The sequence below is a fragment of the Lepisma saccharinum genome, chromosome 9, assembly GCF_977018435.1.
Source record: "Lepisma saccharinum chromosome 9, izLepSacc3.1, whole genome shotgun sequence".
Lineage (NCBI taxonomy): Eukaryota > Metazoa > Arthropoda > Insecta > Zygentoma > Lepismatidae > Lepisma > Lepisma saccharinum.
In genome coordinates, this window is record NC_139237.1 from 24,378,705 (window position 1) to 24,400,295 (window position 21,591).

General features: G+C 36.4%; 1 protein-coding gene across 1 annotated transcript in view; it reads right to left on the reverse strand.

Moving 5' to 3' along the window:
• Nucleotides 1–19,505, reverse strand: part of LOC145992596 (uncharacterized) — a 171,218-nt gene extending 151,713 nt beyond the window's left edge. Inside the window, exons 1-2 of the mRNA XM_083128953.1 lie at nt 19,437–19,505; nt 8,757–8,910 (exon numbers count right to left, since the gene is read on the reverse strand). Of these exons, the coding sequence (XP_082985079.1) occupies nt 8,757–8,910; nt 19,437–19,441 (159 nt within the window). The 5' untranslated portion in view covers nt 19,442–19,505. The remainder of the gene's footprint in view (nt 1–8,756; nt 8,911–19,436) is intronic.
• Nucleotides 19,506–21,591: the final 2,086 nt, after the last annotated feature.

The following is a 21,591-nucleotide window of genomic DNA, read 5'->3' on the forward strand; positions in this document are numbered from 1 at the left end:
CGCAACTTTAGTCTTTTACGAACAACATCATACACTGTACCTTTAGGCACTCCTAATTGTAGACTACGTCTGGCCAATGACTTCTTCGGGCTCCGAACACACGAAACACGGATCTGTTCAACAACATCTTCGGAAGTTCTCGGTCTATTTGGTGATTTACCTTTTAAAACACTACCGGTTTCCTTGAAAGACTTTAGCCAATGACGGATAGTTTTTGCTGTAGGTGGTTCACCACCATACTGACGTCTAAAATTACGTTTGCACTGTTATAACTGACTCAGTTTTCACAAACAAAATAACACACTGCGCTTTCTGTTGCGGAGTACACATTGTTGCTGAGTTGCTCTGCACTACACGAACGCCGGAACTGAACTGAGGGAACAAAGGAAAAAACACAGCACTGGTGCCGTCTCAAGGTCAAGCAGATCTACCAACTGCAAGGGTGCCAAACGTGGAGAGTTGATGAATCAAACACCACAAACTAGAATACTGTATGTCACTTTGTACAGATTCTAGGACACATTAAAACAAGGGAGTTCTTTTTCAAACACGCTGTATACAATGACCCTCATTCTTGTGGGCGTTCACGAACATTACGACATTGCGAGTCGCAGTTCGAGTTCGGCATTTTCGTAGCAAGGTTGGTGAAAAAAATAGTTTATTCGTACACCACGTAGAACAGTTGTGTCTTGTGAGAGGATTCAGCACAATTCTTATTGCCGGCCCCTCTAGCGGAGTGGTTAGCTCATATAGTTTATGGGATAACCAACATGTTGGTATAATTTGGGGGTACTAATTTTGCTTTATACCACAGTTACATACTTATGAATGGATGGTAAAAAACCATGATTGCCATCTGAAAGTAATAGCTATTAAAAATGGCGGCCAATCCAAGATGGTTGATGTTGACATTCGAAAACATGACTATATCTCTGAAACCAACAACCCGATCTCAACTAAATTATTTTCAATGAAAGCTTAATATATGATCTATATTTAATGTAACACGCTGCGTGTGTTCTTTATCCTATTTAATTACACGTATTATAACTGGTATTAACTACTTAATAGTACATTATTTTTATATACAAACAATTACATTATAAATAATCATAATAATTGATATTAGAATTGTTATTATTATTAATAATAATAATAATAATAAGAGTTGTTTTTTTTGTTGTAATAATAACTAGCCAATAATTTTCTTTAATTGTTACCGATGTTCAAGGAAGAATGCTATTGATTGATTGAAATTAAAATTTTGTATGCGTCAGCATTTAGGCTCTTTTCAAACGTCATATTATATGAGGCCAAGCCCCTTACAATGTATAAAAAATCGCCATGAGTGCTCCAGTACCGAGGCGGTACTGGAGCACTCAGCACATATATTAATATGAGCAATACCCAGGAGACACATAAAACCATACAAAGGTAGGCTCCCCGATGGCTTAGTGTAACGTCGTCGCGTTGTGATCATAGGGACCCGGTTCGATACCCTGTGGAAACACAAAGTGGTTCGGATCCCAGTTTATACTCTAGGTCCACTCCGGATTTTCCTATCTGTGCATAAAGTGTACTTAAAAAGAATATTTCAAATCACACAACACTACAAGGGACTGTGCTGGCCGTAGGTTCAGACGCCAGAGCCTCGTTGGTCTCCAGGACAGCAGTTGCTGAGGTGAAGTAGGTGGAAATGAGGTTAACATTTGGGAGTGTTCAGAAGAACACCATAACATTCTTGTATTCTTGTTCATCAAAGCACGAGAAGAAACCCTTGAAACGAGCACTCACAGATTGACACATCGTATATATACATCAAGAATTCTGTTTCGTGTGACAAACAAGCAGGATTCATGTTTCTGACAATGTACACCTTACTGAGGAAACATTAAGTGAGGCTGGGACTTCCTATTGTGTCATATATAATTATTGCCAAAAAATATCGTCTACTTGGCATAAAGGTCTAGTACTTCAGTTGTCTCTAGAAAGCAACAAAGTGTTGCAATATCAGTTTCGCGTATGCAAGATTACATACTTTAAAAATTGTAGGCAATTGTTCTATACATATGGCTGTATCTATTTCTGAAACTTTACTATAGTTACATTTCTAGCTTAGGTGATTTAAAATTGCAACTATGTAAAAGGTTCCAGCCAATCTTTCTAGGAAGTATAACTACGTAATTCATGTAAAACTCGTGAGATCATTATGGGTTTTTTCTACACCTTTCGCATCTTCCTTTAAGTGTTTAGCAGCTCCATGAATAGGGTTTCCCCCTTCCTTAGCCAAAATGTGCTCTTCTAATCAGAGCTCAAAGTAAGGGGGAAGCTTGGGAATGGTATCCCCAAAGGTAGTGAAATTTTTGCAAATCATCTCCCTAGTTATATCTTTTTATAGAAGCATCCCATAAGCAAACTCCAAGTGTCGACCAAACACCCATTCAACTAACATTTTTCCATTTCAAGAGCTGCTTCTAATATGATTTACGTTCTCAGATAGTTTACAAGTAGCAAATCCTAAGTCAGATTACCTACCGTACAGTCAATGCTGGAATACATTAGGAAGGACAAAATTCTTGGTACAAGCTATAACGGAAAATTTTCTCCGCAGAATCTTATATTTGATTACGCCATGTAACAAAAAAAGTTTTTTTTTTTGTTTAAGTGATTTTTTGTTGTTTGTGATAAATTAGGTCAAAACTAATATGTATGTGGTATTGCTACCTTCATGTAATTATTTTTCTGGTAATGGTTGTCAATTATATGAAATGTATTGTTTAACATGAATTAAGCATAGGAAAATTCATGATAAGATAAAACTGTGGAACCTAGTATTCTAAAATATGTTTTGTTTTTGTTTTATACGGTCGTTGTAAGCATGATACAGACAGTTTTGCTATATGTGTGTCGTCTTCCTTAGTTCAAAGGCACTAAGACATAGGATAAGGAGGGCAACAACTTCTGCTCAGCGTCCAAATCTTATTTCGGTATGTCTGTGAGAGACCAAGACAAACAATGAGCACCACATGTTGTGTGCGGGTGCTGCAGATCCACTCTCAAAGCCTGGTATAGAGAAGACAGGAAAATGAAATTTGGCGTACCTAGAATTTGGCGAGAACCTACGGATCATCTAACTAACTACTATTTCTGTATTGAAGACTTGTCCCATCACAAGAGGGGTAAGAAAGCCTTTGTTTTTGAATATCCTAACCTGCCATCATATCTCCGTCCCATTCCACACAGTGAGGAGCTTCCTGTTTCTCCTCGTCCCCCAGTATGGGATGAACGTGTAGATTCCAGTATTGAATCGGATACTAACATCTACCACGCAGAAGGCCACTCAGGGGATGCAAATGATACACCTCACTTCCCCACGGAAACTGAGTTAAATGACTTAATCATGGATCTAGGACTAACAAAATCCAATGCAGAAATTTTAACATCGCGATTAAAGCAGTGGAACCTATTGGATAAAACCTGCAAGATATCCCTCCAGAGGAAGCGTCATGAAACTTTCTCACAATACTTCACTCTCACAGAAACAATATGCTATTGCCACAGTGTGGATGGCCTTTTTAAAGTAATGGGGTTTGAATAGAACCAGAGGGACTGGCGGCACTTCATTGACAGCTCCTGCAGAAGTCTTAAAGCTGTCCTCCTTCACAATGGAAATGAGTGATCATCAATTCCGATCACTCATTTGACTCATCTAAGGGAAGATTACTCAAGGGTTCAACATCTTCTGCAGGTGGTAAGCTATGCTGAACATCAGTGGGAGGTTATCGGTGACTTTAAAATAATTGCATTTTTCATGACCTTACAAGAGGTAAACACAAAGTATCCTTGTTTTCTCTGCCTTTGAGATAACAGTGATACAGGTAGACATTTTGAGACTGTTGAGTAGCCATTAAGGACGGAGTTAGAGATTGGACAGAAAACCATGAAGTGGGAAAGCCTTCTCAAGAAAGAAAAGATCCTAATGCCTCCCCTGCATATTAAGCTTGGTCTCATCAAGCAATTGTGAAAAGATTATTACATACAAATGTGGAAGCTTTCAAGTACCTCCAGACTGTTTTCCCCAAACTATCCGAGGCTAAGATAAAGGGTGGAATTTTTGTGAGCCCTCAAGTGAAGAAACTTCTTAACGCTGATGACTTCATCAGAAAGCTTCGACCTGTTGAAAGAAATGCCTGCAATATCTTCAGGGACATAGCGAAAAGTTTCCTGTTTAATCACAGGGTGGAAAATTACAGAGATGTAGTACAGGGTCTTCTGAATAACTACAATGCAATGGGATGCAGAATGTCTCTAAAGGTGTATGTACTCAACTCACATCTAGATGTCTTCAAATCCCACATGGGTGCATACTCAGAGGAACAGGGCGAAAGGTTCCATCAGTACTTACAATTGTTTGAAAGTAGGTACCAAGGACAGTATAATGAGCGGATGCTAGGCGATTACATATGGAGACTGATCAGAGCAGCTGATGGACATCTCAATGGGAAAAGTGGGAAAACAACACATTTTTGGAGACCTTATTATCTTTACAGGGAATGTACAGGTCTTCGTGTACTGTAGCCCTTTCTTTATATTTCTTCACTCCATTTTGACATGTGTTCAAACTTGTTTATCAATGTAAATCAGCTCTCATTGTCCCAAATACATGCATTTACTAAAGAATCAGAAAATCGTTGTCATTTCATTAAAAACAATTTCCCACATGTAAGATTGTGTTTCTCTAGTGTTTTGTAGTAAACTGCATCGGAAACAGGAAAAAAACAAAAAACACTTAAACAAATTTTTGTTACGTGGTGTTATCATCCTCAAATGTTTTGAAAGGAAGTAACTTTGAGGTTCAACCATCAAATTTCTCAGATAAAATATATACCATAACTTTTTATATGTTGATTTTCTTGCTTAAATACTTTCAACAATGTTTTTTGTTACGTTTATCTGATCTATTTTTGTGTAGGTGAAGTAACAAGATTGATGATAACATTCTTCTGGCGCTAAGATCTCCCTTAATTTGATTGCGATGATTTTTCCACTCAATTGCCGTCACAGGCAATATCTTATCAATTCCCAGCTTAGGAACCTGAGAAAGTGTTTTCCTTGATCTTCACATTCTCTTGTATTTCCTTTCTTTGTCACACGAAAAAAAATTGTTGATGTATACGATGTGTTCTTCTGTGAGTGTTCGTTTCAAGGGTTTCTTCTCATGCTTTGATGAGCAAGGACTTTCAGAAAACAAATGGAAGGATGAAGCATATGCTTCTAGTCTTGATATTAGTCAAATTTGCTCGACACATGCCATGAAATTTTTGAGCTAATAAATCATGCATCTTTTTTCTCAATCAAAATTTCTGCTCACGGCAGCTCTGTACAAATATGTCTATGTCTCTTGGTGAATGATAGGGCCTCCCCGATGGCGCAGTGGTAGCAGCGTCGCCTTGTAATCAAGGGGTTCCGGGTTCGATACCCGGTGGAGGCACAAGTGGTTCGGATCTCACTTTAAACTGTAGGTCCAGTCCCGGTTAGCTTACTGTGCATAAAGTGGACTTAAAAAAACAAATCAATCTTGGTGATTGCATTTCCCCCACATATAATAAAACTTCTCTGGTCCGTCTTCTGTTTTTACAGATTTTTACTTTCTTGAAAGCAGACATTTCTGCTGTAATAACTAATATCGGAGTATACAAGTATGTTATGATGTTCTTCTGAACACTCCCAAATCTTTACCTCATTTCCACCTACTTCACCTCAGCAACTTCTGTCCTGGAGACCAACGAGGCTCTGGCGTCTGAACCTACTGCCAGCACAATCCCTTGTAGTGTTGTTTGATTTGAAAGATTCTTTTTAAGTACACTTTATGCACAGATAGGAAAATCCGGAGTGGACCTAGAGTTTAAAGTGGGATCCGAACAACTTTGTGCTTCCACAGGGTATCGAACCCTGGTCCCGTTGATTACAAGGCAACGACGTTACACTAAGCCATCGGGAAGGCTACCTTTTGTATGGTTGTACGTATTTTCTCTTGTGTATTTCTAATAGGAATACATGTGCTGAGTGCTCCAGTACCGTCTCGGTTTTTACCCTGGGTAAAGTGAGTTTAGAGACACACATGGTGATTTGTTTACCTTGTAAGGAGCTTGGCTCCATATTATATGACGTTTGAAAAGAGCCTAAGTGGTGACGCAAACACAATTTTAATTTCAGTCAATCAATAACATTCTTCCATGAACATCGGTTCATATATCATATATCAATTATTATGTAATTATTACATGTAACCCTACGTATGTAACAATAATATAATATTCAATAGTCAATACCAGTTACAATACGTGTAATTAAATAGGACAAAGCACACATGCTGCTAGAAGAATTCGATGCACACACTACATAATTCATTTGTTTTATATGAATTTAAGGTAACAACAAAACAACAAGTGTAATATGTCAAATTAAATATACGAGTTTACGAGGGCCTCCCCGATGGCGCAGTGGTAGCGTCGGCGCCTTGTAATTAAGGGGTTCCGCGTTCGATACCCGGTGGAGGCACAATAGGTTTGGATTCCACTTTAAACTGTAGGTCCAGTCCTGATTAGCCTTACTGTGCATAAAGTGGACTTAAAACACCAACTCAACCCAACGAGTTTACGATACAAAATTTTGTTTGAATATTTCTTCTCAGATGCGTAGATTATTAATATATTAATGACAAATATAAAATTAATAGTAAAAAATACGATTCTTTATTACTAATCCGTGATTAACTATTTAACGGTTGCTCCGATCGAAACACTAAACGTAACATTAAATATAGAACATAGCTTAAGCTTTCATTGAAAAGAAAGTTCGTTGAGATCGGGCCGTTGGTTTCAGAGATATAGTCATGAATTCGAATGTCAACATCAGCCATCTTGGATTGGCCGCCATTTCTATTAGCTACCACTTTGAGTGGTAATCATGGTTTTTTTTGGCATCCATTATAAACCATGTAACTGTGGAATTGAGGAAAGTTAGTACCCCCAAATTATATCGAATTCTTGATTTTGGCCACTTGGCCTCACACTAATACAACGCAGGGGTTCGGGATTTGAATCCCGGCTTAGGCATGGAAGTTTGTAAATGTACATTATTCAATGTGTTCATCCCCATCTACGCAAATTAGCCAAAAGAGGCACAGAAGGCGAAGTAATTAAAATCAAACAATCAATACAGGCTTTATTGATTGATGGATTTCATTTTTTTACTTCCCTTTTCTGCCATTTTGGCTAATCACGAAGATGGTAATGAGTATTATGTGACAAAAGTGATTAAGGAAAACTTATGTTGCGTTCGACTGTTGTGAAATTAGTGTGTGTTCCGTGAATGTTATTTAATAATGTCTCCTTCGAACGCTAGCACCAGTTGGAGAGACACCACAGGAAAAATAAAAATATAACAAGGTAAAATATCTACCACAGAAATCGGTGAACCCTATTTAAATATCCTGGGAAACATATTAGAAGATATAGTCATGTTGATAGATAACCTAGTATTTCGACTAAAACAATTACTTTCAAACTTCTTTCAGGTGCGCGTTTCATATCTATGCTGCAGTGATATGATATTATAACCCAGTGTAGAAGTATTCACTATAATATTTCACTGCACTCAAATATAATGTGCATTCATTACATATAAAAAAGCTGTGTAAAAGATGAATAATGAGCATAGCGAATTATCTGTAATTCCCTTCCGCTGGCAATTGATTTGGCAACAGCGCAACTGAACTGGCAGTATACTGGCTGAACTCATGTTCCTTCTAAAAGTGTACGCTATATAAAGTAACCAATATACATTATTATGTCACTGATTAGCAAAATTCAATGAACCTTACTAAGGGGAGCGCCGAATTAAATAGGTCTTTGATTTGCCATTTTCTGGCCTACCAGTATGTTTCCTTTTCCAAAGTTTAGGACCTTGGAAATGTGTAGTGTGAAGAAATTAAAGTGTAAATAATTTTTGAGATAGAATTCTACATTCACCAAACAGAAGAAAGTATGATCAGTGTACTTGCCACACTATTTGATACGTTAATCGATGACATGAATTTATAATTCTTTTGGTATACGATGTTTCAAGATAAAAATATTATAATAAAAGAGGAAATTTGACTACCTTACAGAAGAAAGAGAACCACGTAAATAAACATGGAATATCTCAAATAACATAAAAACATTAAAGACTTCTGAAATTCTACCTCGACATGTTATTCAAAGGATTACAGTATTACCGTTACTTGAGCACTCTAGAACATTTTGGAGCATGGAATTGTTATGACACTGTAACGGATAGGAAATGAGATTCCCCATAAAATGTTATAATCTAATTTTTTCAACTATATCTCCGGACACTTAAATTTGAAAACACACGAGATATTTCTAGTCAGAAATTTGTTAAAAAAGTGAGTAATTTAGAAAACTTTAAAGAATGAAATAAAATTATCGAAAGATATAACAAGACAATTAGAGAACTACTATTTTCTATCCTAAATTGGGATTTCAGAGTAAGGTATGACCCATAATATGTTGGTTAATAATAAAGATCACCATTGCAGTAAAATAATATATTTTGTACCATTTAATTATCTAAATACCACTTGTCTACGACCTCATTATGTGATACTCTGAGAACATCTCTTCCCAAAATACAAAGTAATACTAGCACATTAAGTACATTCAGAAACATGTGTATTTCATGTTACTCACCTGCATATATGTATCGTGGAAATTCATACGTCCATTGTCAAAGCTTGATTTATGTTTCTGAAATCTTCTCATATTTCCTGGTATAACATTCACAAGTTCAGATAAGAAATCGTACACCTTTCCTCTCGTCTCGTTATCCACGTTCTTGTATTTTCTAAGTAATTATAAATACTGCATGTTAATTAAGAAAATTGTTTGAAATATTTTGAATGTTAACAATTTAGAACTAAAACTTTATAGCTAACTAATTACATCTCGTAGAGTGTACGTAACACGATTCATAATTGTATCATAGTATTACTTGCGTTACTCACTGAAGTGGTTGTCAGAATAACATAACGAAAAATGTGGTTCAAAATAGAATTGTATACTATTACGTATGCGAGCATGTTTAGTCCAGTAGAATTTTTGGTTCACGTTTAAATCTCTTGAAGAGACAATCTAAATTACAAACATTCAGTGGAACATAAGATAACTATATTTAGAAACACAATGAAAGTTTCAAAATGACACATTATAAGCTAAACGTTCAGTAATAGTTGCTCGTAATGATTAATCAATAAACTTTCGCGAGAATTCATCACAGCAGTTGTTGGTGAGTCCAAATTACATGCAGATCTAATATATGCACAAGCAGTATTGTTATTGTCTATTTTGGTAATGGCCGACACAACACACATTACCCAGCACCACCTCTTCCAACTTTATGAGATCTTTTTGAGAAGAAAACTCCTCGCATATGTCTTCATTCTAGAATAGATCGTGTGACTCCAATAATCATGATTTGACTAGATTGGTTGATTTGTTGTTTGAAGTCCACTTTCTGCATTGGAAGTAAAATAGGGACTGGACCTACAGTTTAAAGTGAGATCCGAAACACTGTGCCCTGTAAACTTCGCAACACCTTATTTGTTCTCCTCGAAGATAATCAAAGTCCTGATATCGTAAATTTGACAACATCGCACTTCAGATCCAACATACAGTAGTCAACTTTGTAACAGTTATTCCTTAAAAATTAAATATCTCTTTTAAGTTTTTCTTTTTTTTACATCCCATGAACTTAAAAACCCGAAACCAGTAATAGTACCCACTCATACAGAAAAATCATAACTATAATTACGAATGTTGAAAAAATTTGAAGAATCTTCATTATGAAATTTTAAATAAGGAAATTTATGTGCAGTTTGAAACACTGAAAAGGTTCACCTCCACCTCGAGTGATTTTGCATCACATTTGAATGCAAAGACGAAGCTTTTGCACGACTTTAAGCAAAAGTTCAGTAAAAATAGTTGCAAAATGCCGGGCGATACTGCAAAGTTCGTCTTTTCTTTGATTTGTGGCAAAAAAATGTTCGAACTCCAGCAGAAGGTTGTTTCCGCTGAGATCCAGGTGTTTCATAGACTATCTTCTTAGAAATCTCATGGAGCAGTTGGTTAGACATTAGCCTTGTTATTCTTCTTTTTTGGTGAAGAACGAAACACCGTAGGTCCGAATTCATGACTTTTTTTTACCAAGTACGAAGTGTTGTTACAATGTGATATATATTTATGTTAAATCACTATACGTTTTTATGCTTTTGTTAAGGAATTCTTCAGCTTGGTTGATTTATCTATAGCACAGTATGCATCCACGTTAGAAGATATTCAGAGTTTCCCAGGATTTCAGGCAAGACAACATTTAATTCAGCTGCCATAAGTTACGTTAACACACATTAAGAATGTATACGTCATAATGTATGTTATTAAACAGGATGTTGTAATCAAGGTGACCAGGGTTCAATACCCGACGGAGAATCATTGTATAATGGTTCGGATTCGAGGTTAAACTGTAGGTGTGTCAGAGTAGCCCATTTGCGCTCAAAGTGGACTTAAAACAACAATATATATACAAGGTGAGCCAAAAGTCTTTGGACACCCTTTTATTATGAAACCTGACAGGAAAATGGGAAATCTGGTAATGGGAGATGTTAGTAGAGGGGGGCCGCAACTTGTAGGGTAAATGGTAACCAAGACCGCCATCTTGAAATTCGCCATCTAGAATGCAAGGTCTAAATTTCAAATTGGAAGGGGGACACGTAACATATCAAATTACACTAGCGTGAACTCAGGAATTCAAAAGTGTAATTGCTTCCTTGATATATTGTATCGTTCGCAAGTTATGAACACTGAAAATTTGAAAATCTCGTACCAATGGCACACTACAGCTTATATTCTACGTGATGGCCATCACGTCCTATGCACAACCGTAGATGCCGTATCCAATCCGACTGCACACGCAGGAGAATGTCCGGTGAAATGTAGTCACACGAGTGCTTAATGCGTTCATGTAGGTGCCTTATACTTCTCAGCATACACCATCTGCTTGAGATGACCTCACAGATAGAAATGGAAGGGTGTGAATCAGGTGATCTGGGCTGCCATCCGCGGGACATCGGCGACGAATACACTTCCCTGGGAATTGTGCATCGAGCCAGTGAAGCACACCATAGGGTAGTCGCCCAATTGTGTTGAAAATAAGAGGAAAAGTTGCCGTCGGGGTTCAGAATGGAAGGAAACGTATGTTCCTGAAGGAACGTCAGGTACTCTTGCGCCGTTAAGGTAGTGACGATGAAAAATGAACACAATGATGCGTGTGGCTCATACGACACACCACAACATCACCTTTAAAGTACTATGTTCCACATTTAGAAGGAGAACATACAAAATTGCTATATTTGCCGGAGAATAGTAATTTATGCTAGCTAGCAACTTTGGAATGTCTATTAAAGCTTCCAAGGGTATATCATTAAAAATAGGTCACGTAAGAAACGTGCGGTCGTATCGTCCGTTTGCATTGCAAGTGCAAAGGACCTCAGACAAAACAAGGTATTCGCCTTAAGTTTACGTTTAACATTTCAAGGACCTTGAAAGTAAGTAAGCGAGAAAGTGGGTTGTCTTGGTCAAAACACAGCATTCCTCCACACAAACTTTCCTATCAGTGATTGTATTGTTGGGAAACATTTTTGTGTAAGAGGTAATTGGCATTTTTACGTACCAGATATGCAAAAGAACATACACATTTTAAAAGATAACGCGTGAAATTAAACTAAGAACAACATATTTGTAATTGTTCAAGGAATAATGTGCATGTTTCATAATTACGAATAAATGTAATTTACTAGTCTGCAGCATAGTACCAAATATAACGCCAAATATTTCTTGTGCGTTCTTTACTGGAAACACTGTTTCCACGCTTGCATCACTTCGAAGACTAAACTGTAAACAACCAGTTTTATTGCCATTGACCTTGGCTCCGGATACATTTTCATATATTGCAATGCACTGACCTAGAACAATCACATCTACAATGCTATTGCAGAATACTGTTACATCATCGACAGTTGGGATGTGCCGACCTCATCGCCAGTGACTTGTTAACTGGAGTTAGTCAACCAACAGAGTAAAATGGTCAACATTTTGCTCTGTTGTGATTTACAGAGTTGTCCTGTCATGGCTCTATGAGCGTCCCACAATTGGCAGCAGTGGGGTACGGTTGGTGGACTACTATGTGATCATCCCAGCTATATCCGAGGGATCCGCTGACCAACGACAGGTGCGGTCCTCCATTCATATTGAATTGGACAACTGACAACTCTGCACTGTAAAAAGACATGTCAAGAAACAGAAATATGAGGCCAGGAATGTTCCCAAGGTAAAATATTCCGTAGGTAAAATAGTCCCTCATTCGGATCTCCGGTTGGGGACTATTTTGGGAGGTCCCTGGACTAAGAATAAGATCTACATTAGGAATATGGATATTGAATTAGGCACCGGGAATGTTCTGAGCCTTTACCGTCCTGGTGCAGTTCAGTGTACAGTTAATGAGATATTTAGTATAAATTAGATGTAGTAGCTGTAGAGGAAGTTAGGTGGCCAGGAGAAGGGAATTGTAAAACTAAATATTATACTTTTTTATTGTGGTACTGAATATCATAATTTTGGAACAGTTTTCTTCACAAATAATAGAATTATCTCTGCACTTAAAACAGTAGATTTTGTTAATGATTATCATGTGCCGTTTTACAGGGTAGGTGGTGTAGAATTATTTTAATAAACGTACATGCACCAACGGAAGATAAATATGATAACATTACGGATTTTTTATGCAGAGTTAGAACAGGTCTTTGAGACTTTTAAACCCAAGATTTGTAAAGAAAGTCTTCATGAATTAAGTATTGACAATTGTATAAAATTAATTACTTATGCAACCTCAAAGAATTTAATTGTGAAAAGTACCACTTTTAAACATAAAAATATCCATAAATATACCTGGTCTTCTCCAGATGGTAAAACTCATAACCAGATAGGTCGTATTCTGATTGATAAGAGAAGGCATAATTGATGTTCGTTCACATAAAGGTGCTAACTATGCCAGTGACCATTATTTAGTAATTGCTAAATTAAAGGAAAGACTCACAGTGATAAATCATAAGCAACAAAATCTAAAAGTTCTAAAAATTAATACAGGAAAATTTGCTGATGAAAGAATTAAGAAGGATTACCAAATTAAACTTCAAATAGACTTGATGTTTTGCAGGATTTAAATGATGATGAAAATATAAATGAAACAGACGTAAATAACAATTGTGAGCAGATACGTAATGCAATAGAATCAGCAGCTAAAGAGAGTATAAGATACCATAATCCAATAAAAAGGAAGCCATAGTTTGATAAAGAATGTGGTAAACTAAATAAAATAAAAAATCAGGCTAGACTTAGGTAGTTAAATAACTCTGATGATACAAATCTAAGCAATTATAATAGAATAAAGCGAGATGTTAACAGTACGTTTCAAAGTAAAAAAATAGATTACTTGGAAAGCAAAATTAGTGAAATTGAAACAAACAGAAAGATCAAAATTATCAGAGATAATATATATAAAGTTGTAAATGAATTTAGAAAGGGTATCAACTTAATGCAAACTTGATAAAATATATAGACGGTGATTTTTTGGCCGATCAAAGTGATATTTTAGATAGATGGAAGAACTTTAATGACCTCTTAAACGTTCGTGTAGAAGATAAATCAGAAATAAATTAAGTTCACACAGCAGAACCTTTATTTCCAGAACCTAACTTCACTGACGTTAACGATGCTATTAAAAGGCTAAAGAATATCAAATCACCTGGCATTGATTTAATACCAGCCGAATTAACTAAATATGGTGTAAATTCGTTAATATGTCAAATTCATAAATGAATTTGTTTAATGTGGAATAAATAAGAAATCTCTCAGCAGTAAAAAAAATCCATAATTGTTCCCATTTCTAAAAGAGGTGATAAAATGAACTGCAATAATTACCGTGGAATCTCTCTACTCCAACAATATATAAAATATTATTTAACATTCATTTAACAAGACTAACCCCATATACTATTCGAATTATAGGTGAATATCAATGTGGATTTAAACGTAACAGATCAACAACAGACCAATTTTTTCACATCAGACAGACACTTCAGAAAAAGTGGGAATATAATCAAAATGTCCATCAGCTCTTCTTTGATTTTAAGTAAAGCCTATGACTCAGTCAAAAGGGATAAATTATATAATATATTAGTCGAGTTAGGAATATTTAAGAAGCTTGTTAATATGATAAATGTATCGCCAGTGAAACAGAAAGTAAAATTCGTGTGTGTATTAATGTGACTGACAAATTTACAATTCACGATGGGTTAAAACTAGGAGATGCATTATCTCCATTGCTCTTCGATTTTCACCTAGAATGTACTGTTAGGAAGGTAACAGAAACTAACGAAGTACTAACGTTAAATTGTGTGACTCAGTTGTTAGCATACGCAGATGATGTAGACTTATTAGGGGATGATACAAATACAATTAAGAATAATGCTAAAATATTTTTCAAAGCAGCTAAAGAGATAGGTTTGGAAGTTTGCAAAGATAATCCTAAATTCAATGCACTTTTCTGCCATTATAGTAATTATTATTAATAAATATTATATATATAATATAAATATTTTGTCCTTTCGTACAAAAACATATTAAATATTATAGTGAATATATGCTTACAGTCTGAAACCAAGTGTTAGGTACTAATCAAAGTCTAATTATTCGTAACAACTCGTTTGAAGCAGTTTCCAAAATCAAGTACTTAGGGATAATACTAACAAATGAAAATGTTATTAAAGAGGATATAAGAAGTAGGCTTAAATCAGGAAATGCATGTTAGTTTTCTCTTCATAAACTTATGTCTTCTCGTTTATTATCTAACAATATCTAACAATATTTCATATATAGCTTTTTAATACCAGCTTTAAACAATTAATCCCACCAAGCTATCATATACATTTTTGTTTAAGTGGGCGGCGTTGCCAGTTTTGCACTAAAATGATCGCGTTTTAAAATTGATGTAGCAATCTTCCAATAACCTTTGACAGCATGTTTATATTCAAAATTCGATTTCAGTTTAGTGTTGAGTCTTTCGCGGTCACTGAACACTACCGAAACAACCGTTGCTTCTAACACTGATTGTTTTATTTCGGGATGTATGGACGTACACTCTATCCAACCGGGAAGCTTCGTTTGCCCAAAGATAAGTATAGCCTGAATCTTCCGGAAGTAACCATTTCCACACGTGTTTTAACTGAAACCCAGTAACTAAATGTTGCAATTCTGGCGAATAAATGAATGTTGATGTTTGATCTGTTCTATTTAAGGTACAGTTTCTGTCACCCGCAATTTAAAGATTGTCTGTATATCCATCTAGAAATGGTGCTAATTCGTGAGTGAAGAAATGACGACGCGTCTCTTTGTTTTGCTTCCCTGATGGTACATATACATTACTAATATTAATGCCCTTTAACTTAAATATTATTATTTTTCCACTAGAATGGTATTGCTCTTGTGAAACCGTTAAGCCATGTCGTATTAAAATTGACTTCCCCGAATAGTTAAAAGTTATTATGTTCCGATTATAAATTATTGCATTTAAAGGATGGAACACCAATCTCTTTTAAACATGACACGTCCATATGATTATGTACAAAAATTTCACGTAATGCAGTTATTTGTTTTCACTTCTTAATTTGTTTACATTTAACGTGGCCAATTTAATGATTGGCGTCGCCACACCCAATATTTCTATGAAAGTTAAAATGGACATTTTACACTCACTATTTCTAGTTTATCTTATTTGTTTGAATTCTTTATTACTCTGATCCTGTTTTCCAGTTACCATTTTCTGAGCTGCGGAATGTTATATCCTAGTACTCTAAACTTTACTCTACCTATTATGATGTAATTTTTGTATTTATGTGGCATTAGCACTGGATTTGAACTCACGCTCTGGGATCTCGTAATTCTTACCGGAGAAAGAGAAAGAGGGCGTTCTTCTTCATGCTTCTTTGTTGGTTGGTTGTCTTCTACTTCTCATTTCCCTGGCTTCATCCTCTTCTTTCTACCTGACTTTATTTGCTTCAAAACTGCTTCCATTTTTTGTGATTTGATCTTGTGAAGTTCGTGTAAGATGGAAAGTCAATACTGAGTTGCCGGCTGTTTTGTACTGTTCTTCAATACATAGTCCACTTCGATACTCACATCTTTTCAAAGGGCATCTGGGCAACGTCCCTTAGCCATTCATGAATAGCTGGTGTAGTCTTTCTAATGAGAAAGATAAGTGTTCAACCGTTTCACGGTCATTCTTTCATCTAAAATTAGACGAAAAGTATGGCATTCATAATGTTTTCCTCACTATTTGCCTGTGTTGTGCATTTCACCTGATTTGGAAATGTATCGAATCTGAAAGCCTACAATCCAGCAACGGAACTCTCTCAGACACGTCTGACTACAACCGAATGTTGGCACGCACGCTTGACACTGCACTACACTGCTGACAACAGTTTCATCACTCCGTTCATAGGATGAGGACATACACATTTGTGTATTGGTGTATAGTGTGAAGTGGAAATTCTTAGGTGGGGGATGTTTGCTAGAACATCGAGAATATCTGGGGAATGCATGCACGATTAAACATTATGACCATTGAACAAATGGAATAAATTTTCCCTGCTGAGGAATAGTATAGTCCCATATCTCCACATTACATACAGAAAAAATCAGGTTCATATTTCGAACATGACTTGAATCCCAATCCGTTTCTTAACAGGTAAAGGGGGTTTTCAAAATTTATTTTTATTAATATGCACTTCTAAGATTATATGTTGTTTTAATTTCACACATTTATATATTTCAGAAGTTGAATATCCCTTTCCTCTCTATCTTTCTGTAGTCTGCACAGACAGCTTGAAATTCTTTGCCAACGGGAGCCTGGTTCAACTGCTTCCTTTTCGCTATCTAGATCATACTTTCAAGAACCAAGAAGAAACTTCGTTACTACATGATAAATGATTCCTTGTTCTAAACACGGCATCTACACATCATTTACAAAATGTGACAAAGCACGAATACAATTGCTTTACATTCTTCCTTTTCAGCGTTTACCGACTCTTGCCATTAGAAAATTACAGATATGACATCAGGTGTTTATTGACTTCTTCAAACTGATAACCAATTTTAATATGAGATACTTAGAGAAGTAGTAGCGTGCTTGCTACTGACGAGGGTGGTCGTTTGTTCGATTCTCCCTTGGAGCAGGATTTTGTTGGGAGTATATCATTAGGTGTAAAGTTTATCCACTGTGCTTGGAAAATAAAGTTGGTCAAGGTATTTGACGAGGTGAAAGGAAATTGTAAGAGCTGCAGCATTTCCGGAAGCTATTTCGAAGGTAGGAGGTAATCATGTGCCACGTCGAATGCGAAGATTCAAGTTACGTAAATCTGAAGGGGGTGGTTTTGAATATTGCGAATTTAGTGGAAAATTTGTTATATTATCTTGTTGAAACAAGACAAGTATTTTGGGCACAGAGCTGTGGCGAATAAACAATTATTCTAAGGTCTTTAATTTTATTAGATGTCAATACATGAATAGTTATTTGTGTTTTTTATCGCATCGGCATCAGTTACAATACCCGTTCACTTACATTCATTGGCTATTTACTATTAATTTTAGACGTATCAAAAGATGAAGGTGAGAGTATTAACAACAGTCATTACTCAGGAACGAACAAAACATAACCAATCTTAGCAATTTGAATTCATTAAACTCTTTCCACTACAAAATGGAATTGTGTGTGTCTTTGTTTGTGCTAATATATATGGAAAATATTTACAAAATTTTAGGTGCAGTGAAGAGTATAAACAAGACAAATATTAAATAACATTACATACAACATCCTGAATACACATATTTGATACATGAATTAGTCATAATGTGTGTGTTAACACAATTTATGGAGAACAGCTAAAAGTAAAAAAAGTTTTAACCTTAAATCCCGGCAATCAACTGAATAAAAATTAAGCCTGAAAGAAATTCGAATTACAAGGCAATCTTGATTACAAAGCAACGACGTTAACACTACGGCATCTGGGAATGTCTTGTTTTGATTAAAGAATGGAAAAAGAGTATTGATTAAAGATCAAGACAAATCAACTTTCCTAACTTTCACCCTTCTCCCCAACACACATACCGAGATTGACAATTGCTATTTACTAATTGAAGCATTCCACCTAATAACGCTGTATGGCACATTTCAGTGATTGCGAGAACAACGGAAAAACCTGTAGTATGTTACTGTATTGTAATAGAAAAAAACAACATAAAACCTTATGCAAGCACAGTATCAATCTTTGAGCAACATCCTACCTTATGACAGGCCAGCTTGTAGCCCGTAACCACAGGGCCGCAGCATGATTCCACTGGTAACTCAGCACATTTCCAAAAGTGCCATACAGCATTATTCGGTGGAATGCTTCAATTACTAACGACACTCTCAAGGGTTTGTGTAGGGAGAAAATCATATATCTCCGAACATAACCTGAGCCATAGTGTGTTGCAAATGTCAAAATAGAGTATTTGGAAATAAACTGTACCACGCCATATTTATTGAAAATGTCAGTTAGTATAGGCTATGCAAAAATGGTGTACAAGTGAAACGTTTCGAGTAATTACAGAATGTTTAGGTACACGTGAGAACATGGATAGACGAAAGAAAGTACATTCTGCACATACAACACAAACGGTGTTTAATACAGGGTGTACGGGTAAATATCTACCAATAAGATATTAAATTATGTCAGCAACCAACAGTGATAGGATCGTCCGGTTTCGTTTGTCTAAAAGAGAAACTCAACGTGTTTTGTCAGCAACAAAAATATTCAATGCACTCACCTTAATACATCCCCATGTGTGGTCTTTTGGTTGCTTGACAAACATCAAGGCCGTACTCAACATCTCTTCCGGTGTTTTGTAAACTTTGAGGATTCACATGCACAGATAATTCTTTGCCGAAATTTTCCAAGTCTTTTGCTGGTGTTTGGTACACAAGCGTCTTGATGTACCCGCATAGAAAGAAGTATAGTGGGTTGAAATCAGGGAACCTCGGAGGGCATTGAATAGGCCCTTCCCTTCTAATCTAGTTGTGTGGGAAAAAGTGATCGAAGAAGTTTCTGACATTCAGTCCGTAATGCGGAGAAGCCCCGGCCTAATGAAATGTGTATCCATGTTGTATATGGCGTACAGCATAATGTTCCAACATTTCCAAGTAGATGTTTGTACTTTTCTTACCCCATATCCTGCAATTATATTTATTCACTTTACGTGATGTATGGAAAGTGGCTTATTCAGAAAATGCTACACGTTTGAAGAATTCATTGTCTTCATCAATGAGCCATAAAATTTTAATAGCGAACTTCTTCCTTCGAGGTCTGTCATTACGATTATCTATTTGAACGAGCTGTATCTTGTAAGCTCTAAGCCGCAATCTTTTGTGTATAATTTCACGCACAGTTAATCAAGGGATTTGAAGTTGTGTACTCGCCCGTCTAATCGATTTTCGTGGGCAGCGTTGAAAAGCTTCCCGAACGGCCTCCACGTTTGCGTCACTCACACGTTTCGTGAAACTGCGTTCCTTTCGCAACACGGACACCGTTTCCAACAATTGTTTGTGCCATCGAACAATGGAATGACGCTATGGTGTTTCCTGTCTATATTGTTGTCCGAATTATATCTGTACGATAATAGGATACTTGAATTCAGCAAACCAAAAACAACACTCAACTTTCTGACGCACTGTAAATGATGCCATTTTGCTCACTTGTAAACAAATACCCTCTAGCAATGTTTCCACATTATACCTCTTGGTGATAAAACTTGATACGTTTCTCTTTCAGACAAAGGAAACCGGACGATCCTATCATTATTGGTTGCGGAGATAATTTAATTTTTTCTTAGTAGATATTTATCCGGAGACAATGGTAACTTTCTACATGTGCACAACATGGCGCTTGAGGAATCTTAATTAACTTTATCGTAATCAACAACAGCCTATTTAACACATTTGTTCGTCTTTCTCATAGCTTGAGAATATCATGATTATATAAATCATACAGCTCAATCACAGATTATAAAGATCCGCCACTGCCTTTCTATACTTTCCAATCTACGGGTACGCAAAGAGAGGCATGTAGAGCCACCTACGGCGGGTTCTAAGCTTACAGCGTTGTCATGGCAACCGGTCTACCAATCACATCTTATTCGTGCAAATGTACTACACCGTTGCCAAAGCAATCTCCCAGCCAATCACGTCTTACTCTTGCAGCTGACAGTTGAATGCGTCTCAGCGAAATGATCCGTTCCCACCACTCCCCTTCCTGCTTTTATTTTTTACTAATAATAATCTCGCAATCGTTGAAGATTCTATTATTTATTTAATTGCATAAAACTGTTCTACGAGGATAAACACCAATCTTCAGTAAGTGCGTTTTATGTTTGGAATCAATTCTACGTTAAGTTACAATATATATCAGAATTTGTAGCCCAAAATGCACAACCTAGGAAAATAAATGAATTGAGGTTCCAGATACTTTAGTCCGTTCATTCCGTTGTGCATAAAATATAAATCGTTTAATATCTGTGGTAATAAGTAATTCTATTTCGTATTCTCCCTATTTTGACTTGGTTTTTTTAGCATTTTGGGAAAATTGCGATTGTATCTTGTGCAAATTCTAGTGCGATTACTTTGTTCGTAGACCACAGCGATTTAACCCCCTCCTTCAGTGTTATTTGATTTGATGTTTGTTATTTAGCCTCGAATTTTTGCCTCAGGATATAAGAGTAAAGCATAACTAGTAATATCCAAAACTACTGATGGAACGTTAGTACTATTCATCCTAAGAAACCATTACAAATCGGTTGGGAGCTTGTATGTGTGAAATATACTGGAATAAGAAATACAAATATATAGCCATTACTTGTTTTTCATACTTATAATGTGGATGTGATAATTAACAGGACTTCAATCACACAGTGTGTTTTTGATATTGGAAATTGAACAACATTCCGACTGTGGGACAGCATGGGTTAGAGTCGACCTGGCTTCAGTCTCTGGGTTTTCGGCATTTGCATAAGACCGATGGCAACCCACCTTCGTGTGGAAATTGGGGAGCTACTAGTGAGTAGTATAACTAAGTCTAGGAATTATACTATAACGGGCGAGTGTTCGATAAGCTGATCCCACGTCATTCAATTACTGGTTGAAGATCTCTACACCTCTAGGTAAGGGGCCTCCCCCATGGGGCAGTGGTAGCGTTATTGCCTTGTAATCTAGGGGTCCCGGGTTCGATACCCGGTGGAGGCACAAGTGGTTCGGATCCCACTTTAAACTGTAGGTCCAGTCCCGATTAGCTAAAGTGGACTTAAAACAGCAACTCAAACCAAACCT